Source organism: Etheostoma spectabile, chromosome 12, assembly GCF_008692095.1.
Source record: "Etheostoma spectabile isolate EspeVRDwgs_2016 chromosome 12, UIUC_Espe_1.0, whole genome shotgun sequence".
Classification (NCBI taxonomy): Eukaryota; Metazoa; Chordata; class Actinopteri; order Perciformes; family Percidae; genus Etheostoma; species Etheostoma spectabile.
Window position 1 is genome coordinate 7,447,108 of NC_045744.1, and position 21,396 is coordinate 7,468,503.

General features: G+C 38.5%; 2 protein-coding genes across 3 annotated transcripts; both read right to left on the reverse strand.

Moving 5' to 3' along the window:
- Window positions 1-6,010: 6,010 nt before the first annotated feature.
- aire (autoimmune regulator) lies at window positions 6,011-13,412 on the reverse strand. Its single transcript, XM_032531784.1, has 11 exons — window positions 13,266-13,412; window positions 12,776-12,950; window positions 11,760-11,873; window positions 11,130-11,275; window positions 10,928-11,049; window positions 10,754-10,823; window positions 9,846-9,983; window positions 9,586-9,707; window positions 8,902-8,998; window positions 8,640-8,747; window positions 6,011-8,103 (listed from the first exon to the last, which is right to left on the reverse strand). Exons 1-11 carry the CDS (start codon window positions 13,410-13,412, stop codon window positions 8,020-8,022), a joined length of 1,323 nt encoding a protein of 440 aa, XP_032387675.1. The 3' UTR covers window positions 6,011-8,019.
- A 1,328-nt stretch (window positions 13,413-14,740) lies between these two features.
- On the reverse strand, window positions 14,741-21,343 carry rab6bb (RAB6B, member RAS oncogene family b). Of its 2 annotated transcripts, none has more exons than XM_032530687.1 (8): window positions 21,078-21,343; window positions 18,759-18,817; window positions 18,063-18,116; window positions 17,481-17,586; window positions 17,242-17,353; window positions 16,991-17,084; window positions 16,564-16,630; window positions 14,741-15,807 (listed from the first exon to the last, which is right to left on the reverse strand). In XM_032530687.1, exons 1-8 carry the CDS (start codon window positions 21,145-21,147, stop codon window positions 15,743-15,745), a joined length of 627 nt encoding a protein of 208 aa, XP_032386578.1. In that variant the 5' UTR covers window positions 21,148-21,343; the 3' UTR covers window positions 14,741-15,742. The 2 variants fall into 2 exon arrangements, with proteins under 2 accessions (XP_032386578.1, XP_032386577.1); XM_032530686.1 differs by having other exon boundaries at window positions 18,051-18,116.
- Window positions 21,344-21,396: the final 53 nt, after the last annotated feature.

Genomic DNA, 21,396 nt, shown 5'->3' on the forward strand with positions numbered 1-21,396 from the left:
GTCTCGACATGAAGAATCACACAGCTGTTCGGTGAACCTGCTCGGCCAGTCTTCCCACCCATCCATGTTGAGATAGAAAGCCCAGCCCGCCTAGTTACAGAGATTCAGAGGCGCAGGACCAAGCGTCGCAACTCGCAAAATCTTTTGGAGCCTTCCTGTTAGATGGGAAAGGTGCGATGACATCATTCTTTGGCGCGCGAACCTCACGCCGGGTACAATATGGTGACCATAAACCTAGCTTCAGACATGTCACCATCTGAATTGGTATTTTCTTCTGTCTGTTTCCTCATTTCATTCTTGATTCTTGATTTAAACATTGAATGTTTACTTGTTCTCTTATTGTTGTTTGCTTTTGTTAGCATGATATTATTTACTGTATTTCATTGTAGAATATTTTTTTTTTCAGAAAGGTAACGCACTCTGTGGCAGCTAATTCTTCTTTTTGACTTGCTGTAAGCCTCATAGTGTCAACCGGGAAAATCCATGATTTTAGGGTTGACATCCAGCTTTGGTGTTACTGCCAGTAACTGCTGATGATTCAGCTGTGAGATATGTTAATGGTTGCAACTCAAGGTCTGGATGTGTCTGCTGACACACAAAGACACTATTATCTTGATTTAAAGAAGGGCATTGTCTTGTTATACACAGACGGTCCATTTTTATGGCTGGGGGGGCACCAGGGGAAAATATCTATTCTGAGACTAATCCAAATGGGCAATAATACAAAACGGAAAAACAAACTTGAACAGTCAAATTTTGCATTGATCCAGATAGATAAACTCAGTGGATCAGCTGTGTCTGTATTGTGTACATAATGGTCTTAGGAAACAAAATCAGTAAGATGCTTCTGATGTTGCATCTCTCCGGACGGTACCATTTTATAAACATGGCCATAGTCTTATTTAGCATTGTATCAACTCATTTCAATGGCTTGAATGTAACGTGAATGGGAATGGGAATGAATAGTGACGTTCATTAATATAAAATTGTTGCACACTATAACTTTAAATGTTTTTGTAACTTGCTTGTTACCAAGCGACGATGACTAATAACTGGGACAACTGATTGTCTGAGTGAGCAGATTTTTTTAATCATTTGTCTGTATATAAGTTTCATCAGGAAAATGCAGTTTTAGTATTTAAAGTAAAAGTAATCAATGCAAAACTAGTAACTAAAGCTGTTACCTTCCACCACAGGCGATACCTTTGTAAAAATGTATCTAATTCTTTATGTGAATAATTTATAGCCCAAATTCTTTTTTTCCTCTATTGTATACACATGCGTTCCCTCAGGGAAAGTGGAATTATTTGTTTCAACTTTTGTTTAAATAAATTATCAAATGAATGTAACTTACATTTTTCCTTGTTGTTTTGTTTCTGCCATTTTAACTTTGTTATACTGCTCAAAAGACATTTAGGAATTATTCCTACTTCTGGCCATGGTTGTGCTTGTTAATTTGAGATGCAAAACTTGACAAAAAGAGTGACAAAGTAGCTCACAGTGAGTAATAATTAGACAGGAGCAAAAAACGCTCAAAAATGAGTTGGGTTTCAGAGGGCTACTTTACATGCTTTGTTTGAAAAATCTTTACCACAGACTAGATTATGATACGATCAAATTAGATTCTCAGTGGGCTATACAAAAAAAATGTACGGTGCTGCAATTATTGTCTTTACTTGCATCACCGCTGTCCAGTTCACAGTTTGCAGACATCTGCTAGCCTTCATTTCTACTCCTATAATTCTCACTCAGGACAGGGCAGTGATCACAGGAGACGCTGTTAGCGCTGCTGGTCCAAAGGAAGAATGCAAACAACCGACAAGCTCTTCCAAGAATTCCCATTTGAGGACCTTTCTGGAATGTCCTAACAAGGTTTCTCCGCTGTGTTTACAGTTCCAGCCCGACGGCAACCCTGCAATCTGCCCTGCCAGCATATCATTATCTGGCCTCCTCACAGGACACAGAGAGAGTTGGAGGAATTCTCCCTATTAGAGGTTTAGACGTTTGTCTTCAGAGCTGACCATAAAGCTTTAAACAGCAAGAAGGAGGACAAGAGGCAACCACAGACAGCGACTCCATGACTTTTAATAAATTGCTGTAAACCACTTCAAATTAGGGAGATGTCTAGACAAACAGCTAGATGCTGGGGAGCCACAGTCATGTCAGACTAATCTTGTTGCATTGCGGTTACTCAGTGTCATAGCTCTCGGCTGTGTGTGGTTAAAAAAAAGGCATTTATCCATTGTCAAGCCAAGCAAAGTGATCATTGTGTTTGACTTGTGCCTCTTGTCAGATTACAGATTTGAGCTTCACTCAAACCAGGAAGGAAAACTGACCCTGACATTTTACTAAAAGTGGAAACTTCAGGAGAGAGAAGAGGGTAAATGTTTCTTGGCAGAATAGGAATAGCATGTGACACAGCTGTGTTGGTGGTGGTGGTGGTAGTGTGTGTGTCTGTGTGTGTGTGTGTGTGTGTGTGTTCGGCCCCAGGTAACAGTATGTGCTGATCTACTTCAGTGAGATCAGGAACACAAATACGAGCTCAGACCTCATTGACTTCAGACCACTCTTGTGTAACACAGGAATGTTGGACCTGGACCATCTCACCCGATTAAAAACGCTGCAAAGGAAACAGAGCTTACAATCTCAAATTTGTCATCTCTTCTAAGATATGAGGTGGGAACACTTTATTAATGTGTTCAAAGACACTTTCAATAAACAATTTTGAAGGTTTTTTTTGCTTATTCCGATCCCCTCTAGCAGTGTCGAAAGTACTCAGATCCTTTTCTTGAAGTAATATTAGCAATGCTACAATGAAAAACTATTACAAGTTAAAAAAATGCATTTAAATGTTATTCAAGTAAAACTACAGCATCATTGTGTCAAAAATGGATTTGTATTAAAAGTTTAAGAGCTCACTATTACCCTTTTTTACGTATTACATTTATATTTATTTTACCTCACAGGATTATGAAGTAATGTGTTAACAGCTTTTAACGTTTCAGCTGGTGGAGATGGAGGTGTTTTATGGCTTTATATTCTCTGGGGTAGTTTAACAATGCATCATATATCAATTGATGATAATGTCTGGAAAATTATTTGATTATCTTATCTGCGAAGGAACTAGCAACCTTAGCTGTTAGATAAATGCAGTGGCATGAAAAGTACTCCTGTTTACAGGTATTAGGGAGTACTACCTCATAGGTTTAAAAAAAAAAGTATTTAGTTATCAAGCTTTCTGTGACTCCAGAGGTGGCCCTGAGACACAACAACACAGCTCTATAGCACAAATTGCTTTACATCATACATCATATTATCACCTCTTAGAGAACTGACCTAATCAATTAACCCTTGTGTTGTCTTCCCGTCAAAATTGAAAATCAACACTTCTGTTTGCGCTTTTTTAATCAATGTTCTCAACTTTTTCTCATGTTTTTGTCCCTTTTTTCAACACTTTTTTGGCGCTTTTTTGAACATTTGTCACTTTGTTGATGTTTTCAACACTACGTAACACTAACTTATTAACTTTAGTTTTACAGTTACGTTTGGAATTTATGGCCAATAAACGTCAGACACAGGAAATTACACCTAATGTTTGAGTTAGAAAAGCAGAAATTAGGAATTTCTGGAGACTAAAATTAAAGGAATGTATGTTGATGGATAATCACAGACTAGAACATGACAACTTTTACTCAATACTATTTCAAAACCACTTCAATTGCTTTACAATTGAATGAGAATAATTAATAAAAGAAGAAAATTTGTACTTGCCAAAGAGCGTTGCGTGGAAACAATCATATTATTTTGGGTAATTACGATTGGTTAGTTAAAAAGAACATTGATACGGGAAAATATAAATATAGGTTCAATTTGACCCGAAGACAACATGAGGGTTAAACAACTTAACACTTAACCAGCAACAAAAGGGGTTTTGATATCTCTTTCCAGCTATTTTACATATTTTAAGAGTAATATAAGTTAGATTCTATAAGGGGCAATACAAAGACCCTCAGATGACTACTTTGTAGAATAATATCTGAAAAAACAGATTTCCATGAATGACCTATTTAACACATTTAAACATATAATGAAAAAACTTATTTATACTGGAAATGGTTTCTTCAGTGCCACTCCTATTACTCAGTGGTTCAGAGAAGTGACTTGTGCCAAGACAATGGAGGGCCTCTCACAGTTTCCTGCCAACAACAATAGTATGAACAAAGAGAGGAGGGTCCTCCTGACTGCAAGAGGTGCAGGCTTCACCTCTCTAGAAACCCTCAGACCATCGTTGGCCCAGCAGGAACACAGACTGGACTGCTGCCATGAATCATGCCAAAAAACGTGAAGAAAGGGTGCCCAAAGCGTGGGAAATTCACCTATCATATTTTTCCAAGAATTCCAGGCCTGTTGAAACAGGATGTTGGATGGCGTATGTGTGTGTGTGTGTGTGTGTGTGTGTGTGTCTGTCTAAGGAATTTAACCTTCATACTGACACAAACAATGAGTGTTCATGTGGCTTACTAATGTTATTTTAACTCGTCCTTACTCACTTTCCCAACATGAAACAGTAATCTGAGAAACACTCCGTCAACCAAAATAAATTTCAAAACATTTATTCATCAGCCTGATAAAACAGAGAGAAATGTACTGCACATGTTAAGAGATTTAGACTTATAATGCTGGGCGTATTTTTGTATTTTATTTCTACCAATTACCACATTAAAATGCTGTTTAAAGTCATAGTTTGACACATTTGGACCATTTTGGCCAGATTAAAGAGAGCTAGCCCATAGCTTGTCAGTTAGCTCTAGAGGTGTAGGCAGGTTTTGTCACCTTGGACTGAACCAGGGTGGCTGTTTCTCGTTTCCGGTCGATAAGATCACCTGTTGCTACTCGCTGTAGTTACATTTTTATCTGACTTTTGGCAAGGAAACAAGTGAGCATACTTACCAAAATGTAAAACTATTTCTTTTAAAGAGCATTGGGCAAAAATGCGTACATGATGGCTGACTGACTCCTTACACAACACATTACTAATACTCGTGATAATCGTTGTGACATGTCTGCCTCTTTAGATATCATAGGAATGCAGTGTTGCAGGAAATAAGATATGCAAGATTAGAGAGAAGATATGTTGCAACAGAGGTGATAAGCAAGAATCAGGCCTACAACAGAGGACTATTTAGTAGGCCTACTTTACCTATTTTTAATAATTAAGTAATACCAAATGTCTGTGTGATTATATACAAGCTAGTTTGCACTCAGCCCTTTAAAATCTAGATAACACATGCTTTTTGTGTGTAAATGGATAAATAAAGTGACCACATTACATTTTATTTTTGAATCATAGCTTTCAAAAGATCAGCGAGAAGCAGCAGTTATAGTCTGCATCAAGATCTTTTACTTCATTAAATTATCAATTTGACAAGACTGGAGAAATACTTCACTGCAAGTAAACATACTGCATTCATAATTTTACTTAAATAGAAGTACAAAAGTAGCTAAATGTTTAAAAGTAAAAGACACTTCTGCTCAGGCAGCAGTGACCTATTTAAGAGTGTTATGTTGTTGTTATTACTGATGCCTCAATGTGTATACAGCATTTACCACTGACATGTAATGAAGCAGAGTAAATGTTATTACTTTCAATTACTGGTATGTGTTAAGATAACTTACATGAAAACACATTTTCATCATGCTCCTTATAATGTATTCATGCTGGAAATAGTTCAAGTTAGACAAGTTCATTTTGTTCGGGTAATTCCAACTTCCTTTGTTTTGTAATAAGAAAAACTTCCTCTTATCACATTGTGATGTTTGCTTGAGTCAGGGAAGTACTGCAGAATGCATGAGTCTTTCACTACATCAATCACAGATGGATGCCACCTTGTGGTGAGAATGTGTTTGCCTCTTTCTCCTTGGGAAAAGAGAGGGACTTTTCCATGTGGTCTCTCATATGGTATGCAACTAGAAGCAGGAGAAAGCTGTGTGGTGGTAAAGCAGGAGTCAGGTTTATAAGAAAAATCATCATGACTGGAATTTGGGATTTAGGCAATCTGAGTGCAGTGCTTACTGACTGATATTTACACACATTTCACCCCATAATTCATGTCCGATTTATTTTTCCAATATTCTCAGATCTTTGTCCTTCACATCTTCGGCGAACATTCAAAGAAAACAGTTTCTCTGTCAGTGATGTTGCTTTTCCTGCAAGGACACTCAGAGCCCTCAAGTATGCAGGATGCTTTCACGAACCATTTAGAAAGTGGATTTATAAATAAACAAAGGCACACATGCACGGAAACACACACTGGAACATGTTTCTCATTTTCTGTTTGGGCCTGTAGGAGCTGAGAGCCATGGCAACCAAATACCGAGGGGAGAAATATCTGCTTGGCCGAGCACCATCCCTCTGGCAGTCATGCTAAAACTCTCGAATCCCATGACAAAAACAACATTCCACATCTAAGTGATAGTCTTCAAGGAATTTCTGTTAAACAGAGGCATTTCTGAGTGTGCAGACCTCATCGTATTGAAACCATCTGGTGTAACGTGTGACTGTGAATTCTTCTAAAGATCCACACAGCGAGAGGGACAATTATTTGTCTTTGTGTACACGTGGAAGTTTGCATTGTCTCTTTTATTTGCTGTGATGAGACATCTCCTCTGACATTAGTGTGCTACAACCTGGCTCCTGATGTCAAGCTGTTAACTAGCTCCTCCAACACTGTTTTCCTTGATATAAACACATTCACACATGCATGAAAACCGCTTAGGCATAACACAGTTGCATATGTGTCACTGGGTTTCTAGGGTGACAGTGGTGGGACAATGACAACTTTAAGAAGTAGATGTATTTCAGTTTGTTAGGCTATAGCAAAAGTTGGCAAGAGATGTCCAAGGCCCACTGCCAGCCCTCCCACATCAGTGCTGACCCCATGTCTTACACAATTAGTCATGTTGTAATACTACACAAAGCGGGAGGACATTTCATAATCTTGGGTGACAAGGATGGTCAGAAAAACTTAAAAATGCTCCACTTTCCCAATGTCCTTTGGTAACAAGCATTGCAGCAATGCTAAATTACCAACTGGGTAACTGGTTTTGGTATTTTAAATAATAGCACATTTGTACTACTTAAGTATTTGAACATACTGTTGCTATTATTAGAATTTGCAGGCATGTTTTGTAGAGGGCCCAAAGTCGAAGTCTAGTTTTAAGAGCTTTGTTAATTTAGTTTATACATTGCTCACATGGTGCATGTTCCTAATAAAAATGGTTTTAGTAAAGGTTTTACAAACTAACACAAGTATTAGTATAGTAGTGCTGGTTGCACTAGACTTAATGGAAACTTGGTTCACACACATTGCATAGAGGGCGGGAGACAAAGGATCAGAAATGGACTGGTAACAGGTTAATTCGAACATGCATTACAGTACAATAGATACTCCTTGGTTTATGTCAAAACATAGTTGTTTTGATTTAGCAGATTTTTTAAGTACGTGCACTCCGCCTGTACATATAGTGTGGTGTGTTGCTGCAAGAAATTCAGTAAAGAAACTGGAAGAAGTAGAGACATTTTACTCATCTTTGCCGGAGTTGTGTATTATTTAAAATAACTACAACAAATTCCCATATTTCATTTCAAACCTATCAAATGGTAGCTTTACTACATTTGTCCCAATTGTGTATCATACTCTGTAAATAATGAGTTAAGATATTGTTTTTGTTTGTACATGAACTAACAATCTTTTAAACACATTGCTTTTCATCAGATTAAAATCTGTAGTCCGAAAAGATGCAATGTTTTCACTTATAAAATATTAATACAAATAATAATGTATTCATTCTAAAATCCACCATTACCATAGATTTACTCCAGGTCAAGGAAACAAGAAAATAATCTCCACTATATCAAGTGATCGCCATTTACATTAGCCATGTTCATGTCATCATTGTTACTTCATGGTATAACTTCAAACTGTGAGAGCTCTTAGATGAGTGCAGACCGTCTTTCAGTCACTGGTAGTATCCTTGAGGGTCTGGAAGAGGCCGGGAGATGTTGTGGAAAGCCCACTGCAAGATGCTGTCAATGGAGCCCTGCTGAAATACAAAGAGCAGCAACAATCAGGATCAATCGTCAAAAAAACGAGTCCTGGTGACATCATTTGGCAAACCTCAACAGCATGATGTCAGTGACGATGATTTCACACGACAACATTCTTTACCAGATTATTACTTCAAATATCAAGTTACATCAGGTTAGGATTTTAGTTTTAGGTCATTCTGTCGGCAAGTTCACATTCCCTCAATGTAGAGTCAGGGGGAGACAACTGAACTAACATAAAACATTTCTTGGATCTTAGTTTGTAAATGTGTTAGAGTTGAAAATAAGGACGAGATGAATATGAGGCCCTAGAATGACCCTAATCAGGCTTCTCCTTATAAAATAAACTAGGGTTTAGCACAGTGTGACTTCAACATCTGTACACAAATATCTCTCATAGAAAACACAAACTGGACTACAACACAAACACCACCGTGACAACTCGTTCCTTGTCTGTGTGATAAGTGCAGCCATCTTGTGTCTGACACGCATGGTTTTATATTCATATTATGGCTACATCTGTGTCACTGACATGTAACTGAACCTCGCTCACGTCTCCCAGGATGGAGTCCAGATCATCTTTATGGAGGATGGGCTCAAGGACGGAGGAGCTCTGATCATGAATAACCACTGGGGCGAGCTGGACATACACACACACACACACACACACACACACACACACACACACACACACACACACACACGCACAGATTACACAATATTTCACTCCATCATATTCAGATAATAAAGATGTCTATACTGTGTAATCTGTACACACACATGTGCAGACACACCTGTAAGCCTCTGGATGATTCCGCCCCCTCTGCAGAGCTGCTGCAGGGCTGGGAGCAGGACAAGCAGATGGATCTCCCTCTAGCAAACACAGGCACACTCTGATTAAGTAAGTGTATAATATGATTATCAATTAATGTAATTTCCAATACTCCAGAGGATTACAGAGAAAGAGTTTCCGATCATTTCACACGGCAAACTAAATTGTTGAGATTATGTGAAACATATTATCCAATAATGTTCAAGGAAGCACTTTTTTAGATCATGTAACATTTATAAAATGTTGAAAAAGATTTGAGATGATGTTCTGTGAATAATGAATGAAATCTTAAATGTCTCATCAACATAATACAAAGAAGCACCTGGATTTACATAGCTATACTTTGTAAAACCATTGTTTTTCATTTACAGTATACATTATACTACACACCCTGCTGCAGTGGTCCATGTACGAGCCATTAGTCACCATCAGCTAGATAATGATCAAACACTAATGCATATTGTTGATCGATACTAACACAAACAGGAATCTACAGGAAGGTCTTTGCAAATGGGAATGTAAGTACACACTGGTGCATAGATCAAATTGAGGCTGAGATTAGAATTTGTCAGGCATATGGGAAGGTTACATGTCATCTTCTGACAACGTGTATATCAGATAGCACAGTGAGGAGTGAATGTCTTACTTGGAGAAATGGCAGTGTTCGTGGAAGCGCTGCAAACACTGGAGGCAGTGAGTCAGGTCTCCTCCTTCCATGTGACAAACACCACACACCTCCCCCAAACTGAGTAGCTCCGCACCTGAGCACTGGACACACATTTTGTTTTTTTTAAAGTAGCAGTGATGCAAAATTACAAAATACGAGAAGGGAGTAGAATCAAAGTTATTGTTCAATAGGTGGTATTAAACAAAGACTGCACCAAGCAGAACATATTAAGTCTTTACCTGGTTTCTCCCACTGAGCTCATTCATAGACGCTGTGACACTGGTGAGACAGGAGGACGACAGCGAGGAGAAGAAGGAGACGTCTATGATGGAGTTACTGGAGCTCGGGTTTGTTGGCTGCGGCTGGGCAATGAGTGGCTGTGATATAAGATGTTATGAGTCATGACCAGCACTAGAAAAAAACCTTTTAAGTATTGACTGTTAAAATGTCTTTTATTATAGTACATAGTTGTATTTTGGGTTTCTACTAGAAGAAGTTTACAATCTTTAATGTTCAAAAAAACACATGATTTTTCTCATACTGTCTGTCTAAATATGTAGTTTTATTCACCCTCTGTCTGAAACACTCTTTTTTAGCGCCTGTCTCTTTAAGCCCCCTCTTCCAAGAAACGCCCACTCTGTTGTGATTGGTCAGCGGTTACAGGTCTTCCTCATCTGTGCTTTTAGAGTCTCTGCCTGGTCATTAAAGAAGGGTAATGACTGTAATGGCACTGTAACCACTCTTTTTACCCATGTTAGTATCGTGGTTGTGACATTACAACGGTGCAGAAGTCGCCCCAGCAAGTTTAAAGGAACAGTTTCTGAATGTGGGCTGTGTTCATTGATCTGTGTATTGAGCATTTAAATAATTTCACAGTATTTATAGAGCACCGATACCTGCTTTATAATCAAAAAAGACATTGAAATCCCACTTTTTACAATATGGGACCTGTAAAATGTTTATTCCAAGAAGCCGATCATTAAAAGTTATTTTCATAATCTTTGTAGCTCAGCAAATCCTTAATAAATAACCATTATGATCTAAAAATATTTGATCACGTCTTGCAGAGATATTCATACAAAAAAGAACTATAAAAATGTACATATTGAATATGTACAGTCTATGTAAATGTCCTTTAGATACTTACATGTAAAGGTAGTTGGCCTGTCTCTCTTTTCACTCTGTTGCCACAGCACCATTCACAGCGCCAAGTGCCACTGTCGATTAAAAATGTACTGTGACATTAAAACTTTTTTTCAGAGTGTCCCTGAACACATCCAAGTGCTAATACATTGAAAAACATGTACACCTTTTTTTATACCTTGGAATAGAGGTGAGTGGAGGGTCCAGGCAGGTCAGATGAAAAGCTTGAGGACAGCCGTCGCAACAAATCAGCTCCCCTCCGTCCTTACACACGGCACACTCGTCATCGTTATATTGAACCTACACAGATACAGAACTTGCAACATACAAAAGCAAATATACACATTGAAAAGGAAAGACAAGTGACTGTGAAAGAGTACCAGCTCTGTGGTCGTCTCCCCCTTGTGGTGAAGCTTGTTCTTAACAGCTTTGGATTCGGATGCTCCATTTAACTCTGACTGACCACACCCCCCCACAACTGTCAGACAATCTCTGGCACTTCCTGTTGAATGACAAACACCAATTGCTTATTCCCACATTATGCTTTTTAGGTACTGTAGTGCCTTAATATTCAGTGATTACACTTTAAAATGTTACTATTGTGCCATAGCGTCTTTCTGTGTTTGTTTACATCTAACTTGTTTTCTCAGTTCTTAATTCAAACATTCACATTTCATGTCTTGATGATGCAAAGCAGTTAGATCAATATTTGGTATCAGGCTTTCCACATCATATTCTAAGTTCAAAACCGCACTCAAAACCCATCTGTATAAAGTTGCTTTTAACCTGTAACCAACTTAGCTGTTTCCATGTGTTTCTATCCTGTTTCCATGCTGTATTTATCTCTAGGTGTTATTGAGGCTTGTTGTTACCTTGTAAAATGCCTTTGAGTACTTTCTAAAGCACTATATAAAATCAATGTAAAAATTATTATTATTATTATTATTATTATTATTATTATTATTATATTATTATTATTATTATTATTATAGTAAAAAACAGTGGCTTACCATCCGTGCCCATCTTCTCTGGGGCTTCCTGGCTGACTGGCAGCTGAGTTAAGGAGGTAGAGGAGGTAGAAGACAGAGGGACTGGTCTCTGGACTGAAGACACCCCATTAATACCTGTGGTAGATCAAGGGTTCAACGTGTCTGTAGCATTAAAGAATATACTGTATGTCAGATGATGATTGGTTTGTAATTACTATTTCCAGATGTTAGCGGAGGGGCTGCAGCTTCACTCTTCACCCTGTACAGCCTCACTTTACCCCCTGGAGAAAACATATAAGAACACGTCTCACCATCATCAGGAGCTTAGTCACGTTTTTTTGTTGGACGACAGAGTCAGAAGAGATGTATTATGGGAAATGACCTGGTACATTGCTCGTCTTGGCATGATACTGTGGATGCTGATTGTGTGAGTTTGTCTTTCTGTCCTCTCTGCTCCTCTTCTTGGTGTGAGGTGTTTTGTGTCCTCCAGAAGATCTTTTCTCATCTCTGCACCCTGCAGCATCCCGTCCTGTCAATAAAATGTCAGCAGATGACAAAATAATAAAGACTAAACTGTATAAATAGTTCTAAATATCATAATCGTATATAGAGAGCTCTATCATGAAAGTACAGGGAGGATAGATAAGAACTGGGATGGGAAATGATAACTTCTACTTCTAACTAAATTACTTAGTACAGTATGCTTAATTCTTAACTGTACAGAAAAGGTTACATTTAAAATAACTGAATCATCCTTTCTTCTAATGTGTTAAAGAAAATCTCAATTTGTAGGTTTCTATGACGTGTATCAGCATGGGTTTATTAGACCTTAGTAGCAGGGTTATTTATAATAAATGTAGCCAAAAAACAATGAAATAAGAGATTAAGAATAATAAACCCTGTTCCCTACTCATCTGGACAGAAATGTTTTGTTTACAAATGTGTCTAATAATGTACATTGTAATCAAGTTGGAATGATTACAGACACACCATAAACATTTGGCAAATATTTCTGCTGAAACTTGAATGTTACACACTTGACGGCAGGTTAGTGAGGAGCGTCTGCAGCTTGGGGTAGCTGCTCTGGTTGTAGTCTTTGGACAAGTTGCTCCAGAAAGCCTGGATGGTGGATCTGCTCTGCTCCAGGACCCAGGACAGGAGGGAGTACATGGCCTTATGGATCCCCTCTTTGCTTTCCTTCTCTAGAGTGTTCTGTGAAAACAACAACAGCTGGCATATTTGATCTCTGCAGTCTGAATAAAAAAACACGTATTCCTTAAAAAATGCATGCCATGAGTAGGCGTTCGAGGATAATAATCTTAACTACTTTGTGGAGAGGGGAGTAATGAAATAAGGTCCTACTTATCAATTAGTTATTACATTGCCTCGGCGTTTTTTCAGTGTTTGATGGTTGCTTAAATTACAAATGCTTGTAATCAAAATGTAAAAAACAAGTAAAAAGTGCTGTGATTTCTAATCAAAATAAAAATAAAGTCTAAATTGTGATTTACGTATTTCTTTTCTTACCTTTAGCAGCTGGTCAGTTATGATGTTTTTGTCCACCAGACCATAGACAAGAGGGAAAGGGTCATCTACAGCCATGGCAATATCAGTCCGCAGCTCCCTCAGCAGGGAGCGGAGGTTTGTGTCCCTAAAAGCTTCCACTCTGGACATGATCCGCTTTGTGTGTAAATCAGATCCAAAGTGATCCGGACCTCAGAGGACCTGAGATCATACAAGAGGTACTTTGGATAGAAGAGGTGTGTCCTTCACGGGGAAGAACATATTGTACATGTGTACACGTGTATCGTTTCATGCTGATATCCATTGAATAATTAGAGTAAAAACTGTCTTTTTTCATATAATCTGTTTCTGCTTTCCTGTTTTAAATCTATCTGTATGCATGTGTATAACACTGTGTGTTAACACTGTATGTATAACACTCATGCCACTACTTTTGACTGGCTGAGGTTTTTAGAAAGTCTACCTTGAAGGTTTCACCCTTGAGTAAATCCAAACCAAGGCCCCCGTCAACCTCTTGTCTCTGTGGAGTTCATGTGTCCACTAACTGTCTGCGTCCGCCTGTTGACCATACGTGAGATCGAATGACGAGCTGTCCATCCAGGGGAATACCTGCCGTCTTACATTAGGAGGACTGAGTGTAAGCGACCTGAAAACGTCACAGTGACAGTTTCCTTCATAAAAGGTTCTTTCCACCTCAACTTCCCCTTAACGATCAGGTTTTCAGACACTGACTCACCACAGGGAGCTCAGGATTAGTGAGATAATCATGACTGTGCATTAGGCAGGAGAAAATGCTGTAAACAGTTAACTGATTGACACAGTGAATATGGTTGATTGCTACGCTCTGAGCCAATTTGCCTCTATTGCTGTCTCTTTTTTCTCATTAAATAAAAACAGTGTTGCAAAATTGGGCACTTTCCAACCCAGTTCAGGTACTTTTTAGTTAATTGGCTGGGTTTTTGGAACCATTCGGAACATAAAGTTGGGCCATATTCCAACAAAACGTACCTTCTTCTCATCAGAGTAGTATGATTGTGTTTACAGAGTCCAGTAGGCTCAGCTCGACACGCAATGATCAGATTTAGTTTTAGTTTACTACAACTAAGTTAAAACTATTTTCCTTTTCTACTTATTATTCGGTTGTAGCTCTGTGATAAAACACTTAACTGTGGTATTGAGTTTGCATAATTCTGATAGAACAAGAACCCAAAGGAGATAGGATCAATTATTGCTACCCTTTTCAAAATGAAAATGAAGATTTGGGGTACTTTATGACGATTTGGTGGCTTCCAGGCTCTGATTGGCTATCATTTGTCAGTCAAATCTGACAACGCTGCATAATATCAAGTTCAATGAGGAACCACAGGGTTCTCCCTCAAATCAAAGGACATTTTGAAACAACAACAACAAACAACATTTTACAGCCCTTTTAAATAAAATCCAAGCTTAAAAATAGATTAGACCATTTTGCTACCAGGTAAATATTGATGGTTAGGAGAGTGAAGCCCTTTAATCTGTAATTTATTTATCATTAAACATTGTAACATTATTCATACTGGTGAACAAGGACCACTTCTACAGAGGGACGTTCACAACATACATATTACATTATTATATACAGTGCAGTGCATTACAGTGGATTGTTATATGTGTATTACCTGGATGAAGGGATGGGGAAGGAGAAGGAGAGAGGGTTTGAGGAAAGGAGGAGAAGGAGAGGAGTGGTTGGAGGGTTAGGGTATGTTGTGATAGTAGGTTGTCTTTTTATTACTTCTTTTTTTAAAGCACAGTACAGTTTGTTTTATAAAAGTTAAACCTATAGAGAGATAGAGTGTCACATTGTCACAGCTACTGTTAGGTGAACCTACTGGAAGTTGACTTTTGTGGGAATATCAAATGAGATACATTTTGTAATGAGATGCTATAGAGAGATGCTATAAAACATTCTAAGATAGTCAACCTCCTTCCAGAGTGAGACGACCCTGGAGGGCAGGCCAAGGGTCAAAGGTCAAAGGTCAAAGATCAGATCAACGTGCATGCGTGCTGCAGACATTCAAACGTGTTCGGCCATCTAGAAAAACGGCCGACCCCCCGACTATTTCTCCTTCTATGTTTAGGCATCATTTTTGGTGCTTTCCCTTTTTATATATAAAAAATACAAAACATAACAGCGAAAAGAATTCCGTTGGTTGTCCCGTTTTTATCTCCTGTTTCATTTTTCCAAAACAGTTTTTTGTTCGCTTTCGTTTCAACATTTGGTTGTTGTTGTTTTTTCCCTTTTCTCCTCCAGTCACTTACATATTGACAAAGTATACAATATTTTACAACTGAACAAGACTGAAAGATAACATTTGATTTGTCCAATCAGATACAAGGCCCTCATCCTATATCCAATTAGAGAAGTCAACTGGAAGCTAACCAGTAATAAGCAACACAACAAGCCTATGGTGTGAAGGGAGCTGTCCGATTTCAGCTCTGCATTAACATGAGCACCCGCCCTCGGGGACGGTAGGCTCTGCTGGTTTGTCCAGCTTAATGTCGATCACTGGGAATCATCCAGTTAAAGAAAAGTCAAATGGTTGATGAGAAAAAAGTAAAAAGTAACGGCCTGCAAGCCAGCAAGTTGTGGCGTAATTGTTTTCTGCACACAGGGTACCAATGAAATACTTACTGGGCAGTTTTACTTAGGAAAAACCTTTGTCAAATGGATATTACATTTCAGACGACTGTTTTATAGCCACATTTTAGTCTAAAAATTATGGTAAGAATTCAGTAATTGACTGGAAAACCAAACAAACAAACAATCATATTCCCCCATATTACTCCTTTACTGATTGTCTTCTTTCCTTTTTACATATGTGTCTTGTAAAGGTACCTAGTAAGTGTTTTAATGATACCCTATACAGTATGTACTAAACACTAATTTTTGGGCTGTAACCCAAAGTCAAACGCTAGGTCTATATTTATCTTTATATGTAAAAACAGATTACAGGGATTGAATATAGAAATTTAATTTCACATTTACTGACTGAAGTATCTCTCCCTCATCCTCCATCACACGTCCTCAGTGTATGTCACTTCCCAGACAGCCACTGTGTGGTGCTATGCCTGTGCATCCATACTACCTTCCCTGGCTCTGTGCATTTCCTGTCTATTAAGCAAAAAAGGGTTTATAGCTTCCTCAGTAGACAGTAGGCTGGGCGGTCTGTTTGTACTAGCGCCAACAGCCACTTAGAGATTAAAAAGACGCTGCCCATGTCTTGGCTGTGTGGCTCTCGGCACGGTGAGTTACAAAGGATACTGCCTTCAGGATTTGCATCATCCAAGCTTTCCATGCCAGGTAGGGCTGCTGCAACCCGACGAAACAGCTAGCAGGAGAGAAGAGGAAGGCAGAGATGGGAGGAGAGGAGGGAGAGGAAGATCAGAATAGATGAAAACAAAATGAAAATGGAGGAGAAAATATGAGGACAGAATGCAAGAGAGGATAGAAAGGGGGTTTAAAATGTGCAAAAATGTATATTACATTTGTCCTGTGTGGACTACAGCCCTTATTATGTGTTTTTCTATCCTACACACTTGTTAACAATCTTTCCACATATTCCCACGGGGAAATTCTATCTATTTACATTGGTGGCTCAATCACCTTAGGAGGACATAAAAACAATAGAAAAGCTGGGAGCAACTGACACCCAAATATCTGTGAAATATGGTGAAACTGCAGGGATCACCTGTTTGACATTGCAGCCTGTCTTGGCACTGGTCTCGATGAACATGACGTTCAGCTCTTTGGCTCTTTGCTCTCCTTCCTCAATCATGATTTGCCTGCAGGGTAATCAGGCCAGACTCATCACAATTGGAGTGAAGGATCATTTATTCCATACTGACATGTTGCTTTTGACGACACGCTTTCTGCTCAGTTCACAAAATATCTTCATGCCAAAGACCACATGAAGCTAAATGTTGTATGCGGCATACTCACCTCTTCTCTTCCAGATCTGTTTTGTTGCCGACTAGCATGATGATAACATCACTTCCTCTCTCCGTCCTGACATCATCAATCCATTTGCAGGTCTGCTGGAATGAGTTCACATCTGTGGGGACCACACTCTTATTTTAAAGTGCTTCTTTACTGTGTTTGTTATGTATTTCATACAGAAAGACAACTCAAAACATGCAATGCATAGATGCTTATAGGGAAATTATCAGGTTGCTGCTCACTTGTAATGTCATAGACGACCACAGCCACTGTGGAGTCTCGAATGTAGCTGGGGATAAGACTCCTGAAACGCTCCTGTCCAGCAGTATCCCACAGCTGCAGCCTTACCTGCATTTACGCACACAGAAACACACACACAGAAACACACACATATACACACACGCCTTCAGCAGCTGTCACATTAACTACACACAGACTATACAGATGTTAGGGCTTGTAAGTATACATCCAAAGGGATAAGCCAATATCAGCTCGTGTGCAGGCTGACAGAGCATAATAATCTGACAAAGAAACAGTTTTAATACTAGCTAAAGTAGATAATCCATGGGAAAGGCTTTGACTTCTTAGGGCTAGAAAAGCCGAATCTATTACTAGCCGAAATTAACTTAGGATAATCGTGTTAGTCTGTGGCGAGAGAAGAAATTAAGCAAATCAAAGATTAGTGAAACCAGAGTGAACATTTCTTACTCAGGATGCTGACTGGCTAAACGACACGACAAAGTATAAATACATACATTTTTACTACTATGTCTTATTATGTGTTACTACACATGACTATTAAAAGACAAAAAAATGCATCCTACTGTTCGGTCTTCCAGGTACATTGTCTTTGATAGAAAGTCTATTCCAATGGTTGCCTGCGAGAGAGAAAGAACAAAAGAGGGGGGAATCATCAGTCTTACCCAAATGTTTCCACAAAGCATCTGTTGACTTACTGACTATTGTTTAAATAAAGGAAAACGCAAAAAAAAGCTGTTAAATTGTAGAAAACAAACAGCCAATAAGCACCAATATTGAATCAGACTGAAAAACTAATTTAATTAGAATTGCCCTCAGGGCCCAATCATTCAGATTTGTTATGTACCTAACTTCTAAAGAAAGGCCAGGGACAGACTAATCTGTATTCTCTTTTTAAGAGCCTAATGTTGCTATACTAACATTTTAGTTTCATAATTGCAGTGATAACATTCACATAAACTTTTAGTTATACCAGGAGAACATCATGGTCATTGACCATAGTCAGTCATCATACCATGCATTCAATTGTTCTATACACGTTTATATATATATTTATATATATATGTATATATATATATATATATATATATACACATATATGTATATATATGTATATATATACATATATACACATATATGTATATATATGTATATATGTATGTATATATACATGTATGTATATACATATATGTATAAATATGTATGTATATATATATTTAGTATTTTTTATCTTCTTTGTCTGGCTCACGTCCAAGTCTCACCTGATACGTGTTGTCGAAACTGTCATACATGAATCTAGTGATGAGAGATGTTTTCCCCACTAGAAGAAAGAACAGTGGTTAGGTATTAGTTCAGATCATAAATATTCTCCCAAACACATGAATACACAATTTGATAATGATATGATTAAAATGGGTTTCAATTGTGATCCTTAGTGTGACAAAATGATAGCCGAGAATGCATAATTATAACAATAATAATTCAGCATGCAACTGTGCTCAAAAAAATCCTAAACAAAAATGTACAACAATTTTGCTCAATTTCTCTAATGGTCACATCTGGTTTGTTTCTTTCGAGACAACAAAATACACTTCATTGTAAAGTAAATTGTAAAGTTATTCTACATTTTGTGTTCTAAAGGGATTTAAAATTCTTTAAACGATATAGAAACATATCAACATCAGTATCTGACATTGATTTCGGGAAAGAATCAATAGTTTTCCAACATGACACTGCTGAAAAAGATGTGTAACTGCTGCTCACTCTCAAACCAATGGGAAAGAAATGTATGGCAATAAACGTTGATAACGGGACTAAATAACTGAGGAAGCTTTTCAGGACAGCAACTAAAATTATTTTCATTATTAAATAATCTATCTATCACTTTTGTGATCAGTCGATTAATCACATAGTCTACGATGTGTCAAATATATCGTGAGAAAAGGTAAAAGTGGTCCAAGGTGATGGATTCCTAGTCTTGGCTTGTCTGATCAGCAGTGAAACGTTTACAGTGATACAAAACAGAGAAAAGCTGCACCCACAGAATATTTGACAGTATTGCTCAATTTAATTATTTATTGATCATCAAATTAGGTGCATTATAATGATTGTTTTTGTTTTGTGCTGTTATGTACTGTATAAAGGCCCATTTACAGAGGTGCATTGCAATCCAGATTAGGCTGTAAATGCTATGGTATGTGGCTTTGGTTCATGCTACACATACTTGTCCCTGTAAATATAAATGTATATACATGTTGATACTGTTAAAAAATAATTAAGACAACAGAACATCACTAAAAATGCACACGGCCATCCTAAGGTAGAGAGACAGAAAACACATATCCAGCAGCGTCCGTAAGCTGGATGGTGACTTCTCAGAGAATCAAGGTGAACCTAGTGAGCTGGATTCTTATTTACAACCCGTCCAGCACCATCCTTAGCACCATTTTATATCACATCTACACATGAGTAAGGACTGGAGTTTTCCAGCAGGCCCCAGGCTCTCATGCAGAGTCTCTCTATGCAGACAGCAGTAGTTTTAAAGGCAGCGAGGGGCAGTGGCCACACCAGGCCGCGATTCAGCACCATGGACAGCAACATTGCACACAGCCTCCTCATATTTAAACGCACGCACACACACACACACACACACACACACACACATTTGACCATCACAATGTAAGACACAAACACCAGTCCAGCAGTTGCCATGTTAGGCTTCATTGTGTGTGTTGCGCTGCTGTATTTGTATTTTATGGGATATGTGCTCCTCTGCTGCCACTCTGGATGTCTAACGTCTGAACACGTCTTCAGGCAGCTAAACAATTATCGATCAGCACCTCCCGAATTTGTGCCATCACATTAAATCACACACACAATCATCCCCACCTTGAATAGATGACTTATTGAATAAATAGTATAATGTTGTGGCGCTGTCAAAGCCGTTTTTATTTGATCATGGACGGGACCGTACCGGAGACTGCGAGGTTTAGAGATGCTACAGACATCGCAACCTAGGGTGTGTCCCGAACTGACACATGGGGGACTGTTTATTACCCTTCGAAATGAAAAAAAACCACACGAGTGGTGAAGAAAAATACAACACACTGCCGTTTAATGGAATACAAGGATGGTCCATGTAGAAATGTGAGGGAAATAAACCGGTTATGTGAAAACAGGCTGAGCATGTTTGTCGGTCACTGCAGCACATCAAAACATCCGAATTCATATCGCACGCTGTGATGCGAATTATGACCGTTTGCGACAACTAAACAATACTCAAGGGTGTTCAGTACAATAAGATGTTATTTTTGAGTGATCAAGATGGTTACATTAAATTTAAGGGTGACATTTGTATGCATGCGGTTTTTTTCTGTCTTGGTTAATCAGATTTTCTACAGTCGCCGATTGTGCCAAAAAAAGTACATGGGTGTCAAATTACCCAAAACCAGCCAGCCACATCCTCTAGATTCAGCAAAAAACTTTCAAAATCATCATGGATTACATACATGGCCTACTACATATACGAACGTTTAGCATTATGGGAGGATAAAATCAAACCTCCCCAACATCTGACTCACCGCTCTGCTCTCCCAAAAATACGAGTTTAAATTTCCTTAGGGGGTTCCCCAAATCTCCTCCAGCTGACATGGTGGCAGATAAAGAGCTCAACTCGGATTATTTTTATATGTTCTTATAGCTCGGTGTGTCCTCCGTTGTGGGTGCGCAGGGGGATCCTCCTCTCCTCACAGAATGATGGGAATGCAGCTCAGCATCCTCCTGTCAATTTAGGGAGCCTGTGCGCATGCGCGACCTCACCTTTTTCAATCCGTCACCCTTCTATGGAAACTATAAGATCTAAAATGGTGTTTTAGGTAGATATAAGATGCAAATTGACCT

Bases quoted from the DNA above. Each gene is read 5' to 3' on its own strand.
- aire (XM_032531784.1), bottom strand. From the start codon at position 13,412: ATGTCCAGAGTGGAAGCTTTTAGGGACACAAACCTCCGCTCCCTGCTG. The intron at 11,276-11,759 runs GTAAGCCACTGT...TGTGGGAATAAG, and splicing joins AGAGAAGATGGGCACGGATG to CAATTGGTGTTTGTCATTCA. The intron at 8,104-8,639 runs GTCAGTGACACA...TTTGTATTTCAG, and splicing joins TGAGCGAGGTTCAGTTACAT to CAGGGCTCCATTGACAGCAT.
- rab6bb (XM_032530686.1), bottom strand. From the start codon at position 21,147: ATGTCAGCTGGAGGAGATTTGGGGAACCCCCTAAGGAAATTTAAACTC. The intron at 18,818-21,077 runs GTGAGTCAGATG...TCTTTCTTCTAG, and splicing joins ATTTTTGGGAGAGCAGAGCG to TGGGGAAAACATCTCTCATC. The intron at 18,117-18,758 runs GTGAGACTTGGA...TCTCTCTCGCAG, and splicing joins GTTTCGACAACACGTATCAG to GCAACCATTGGAATAGACTT.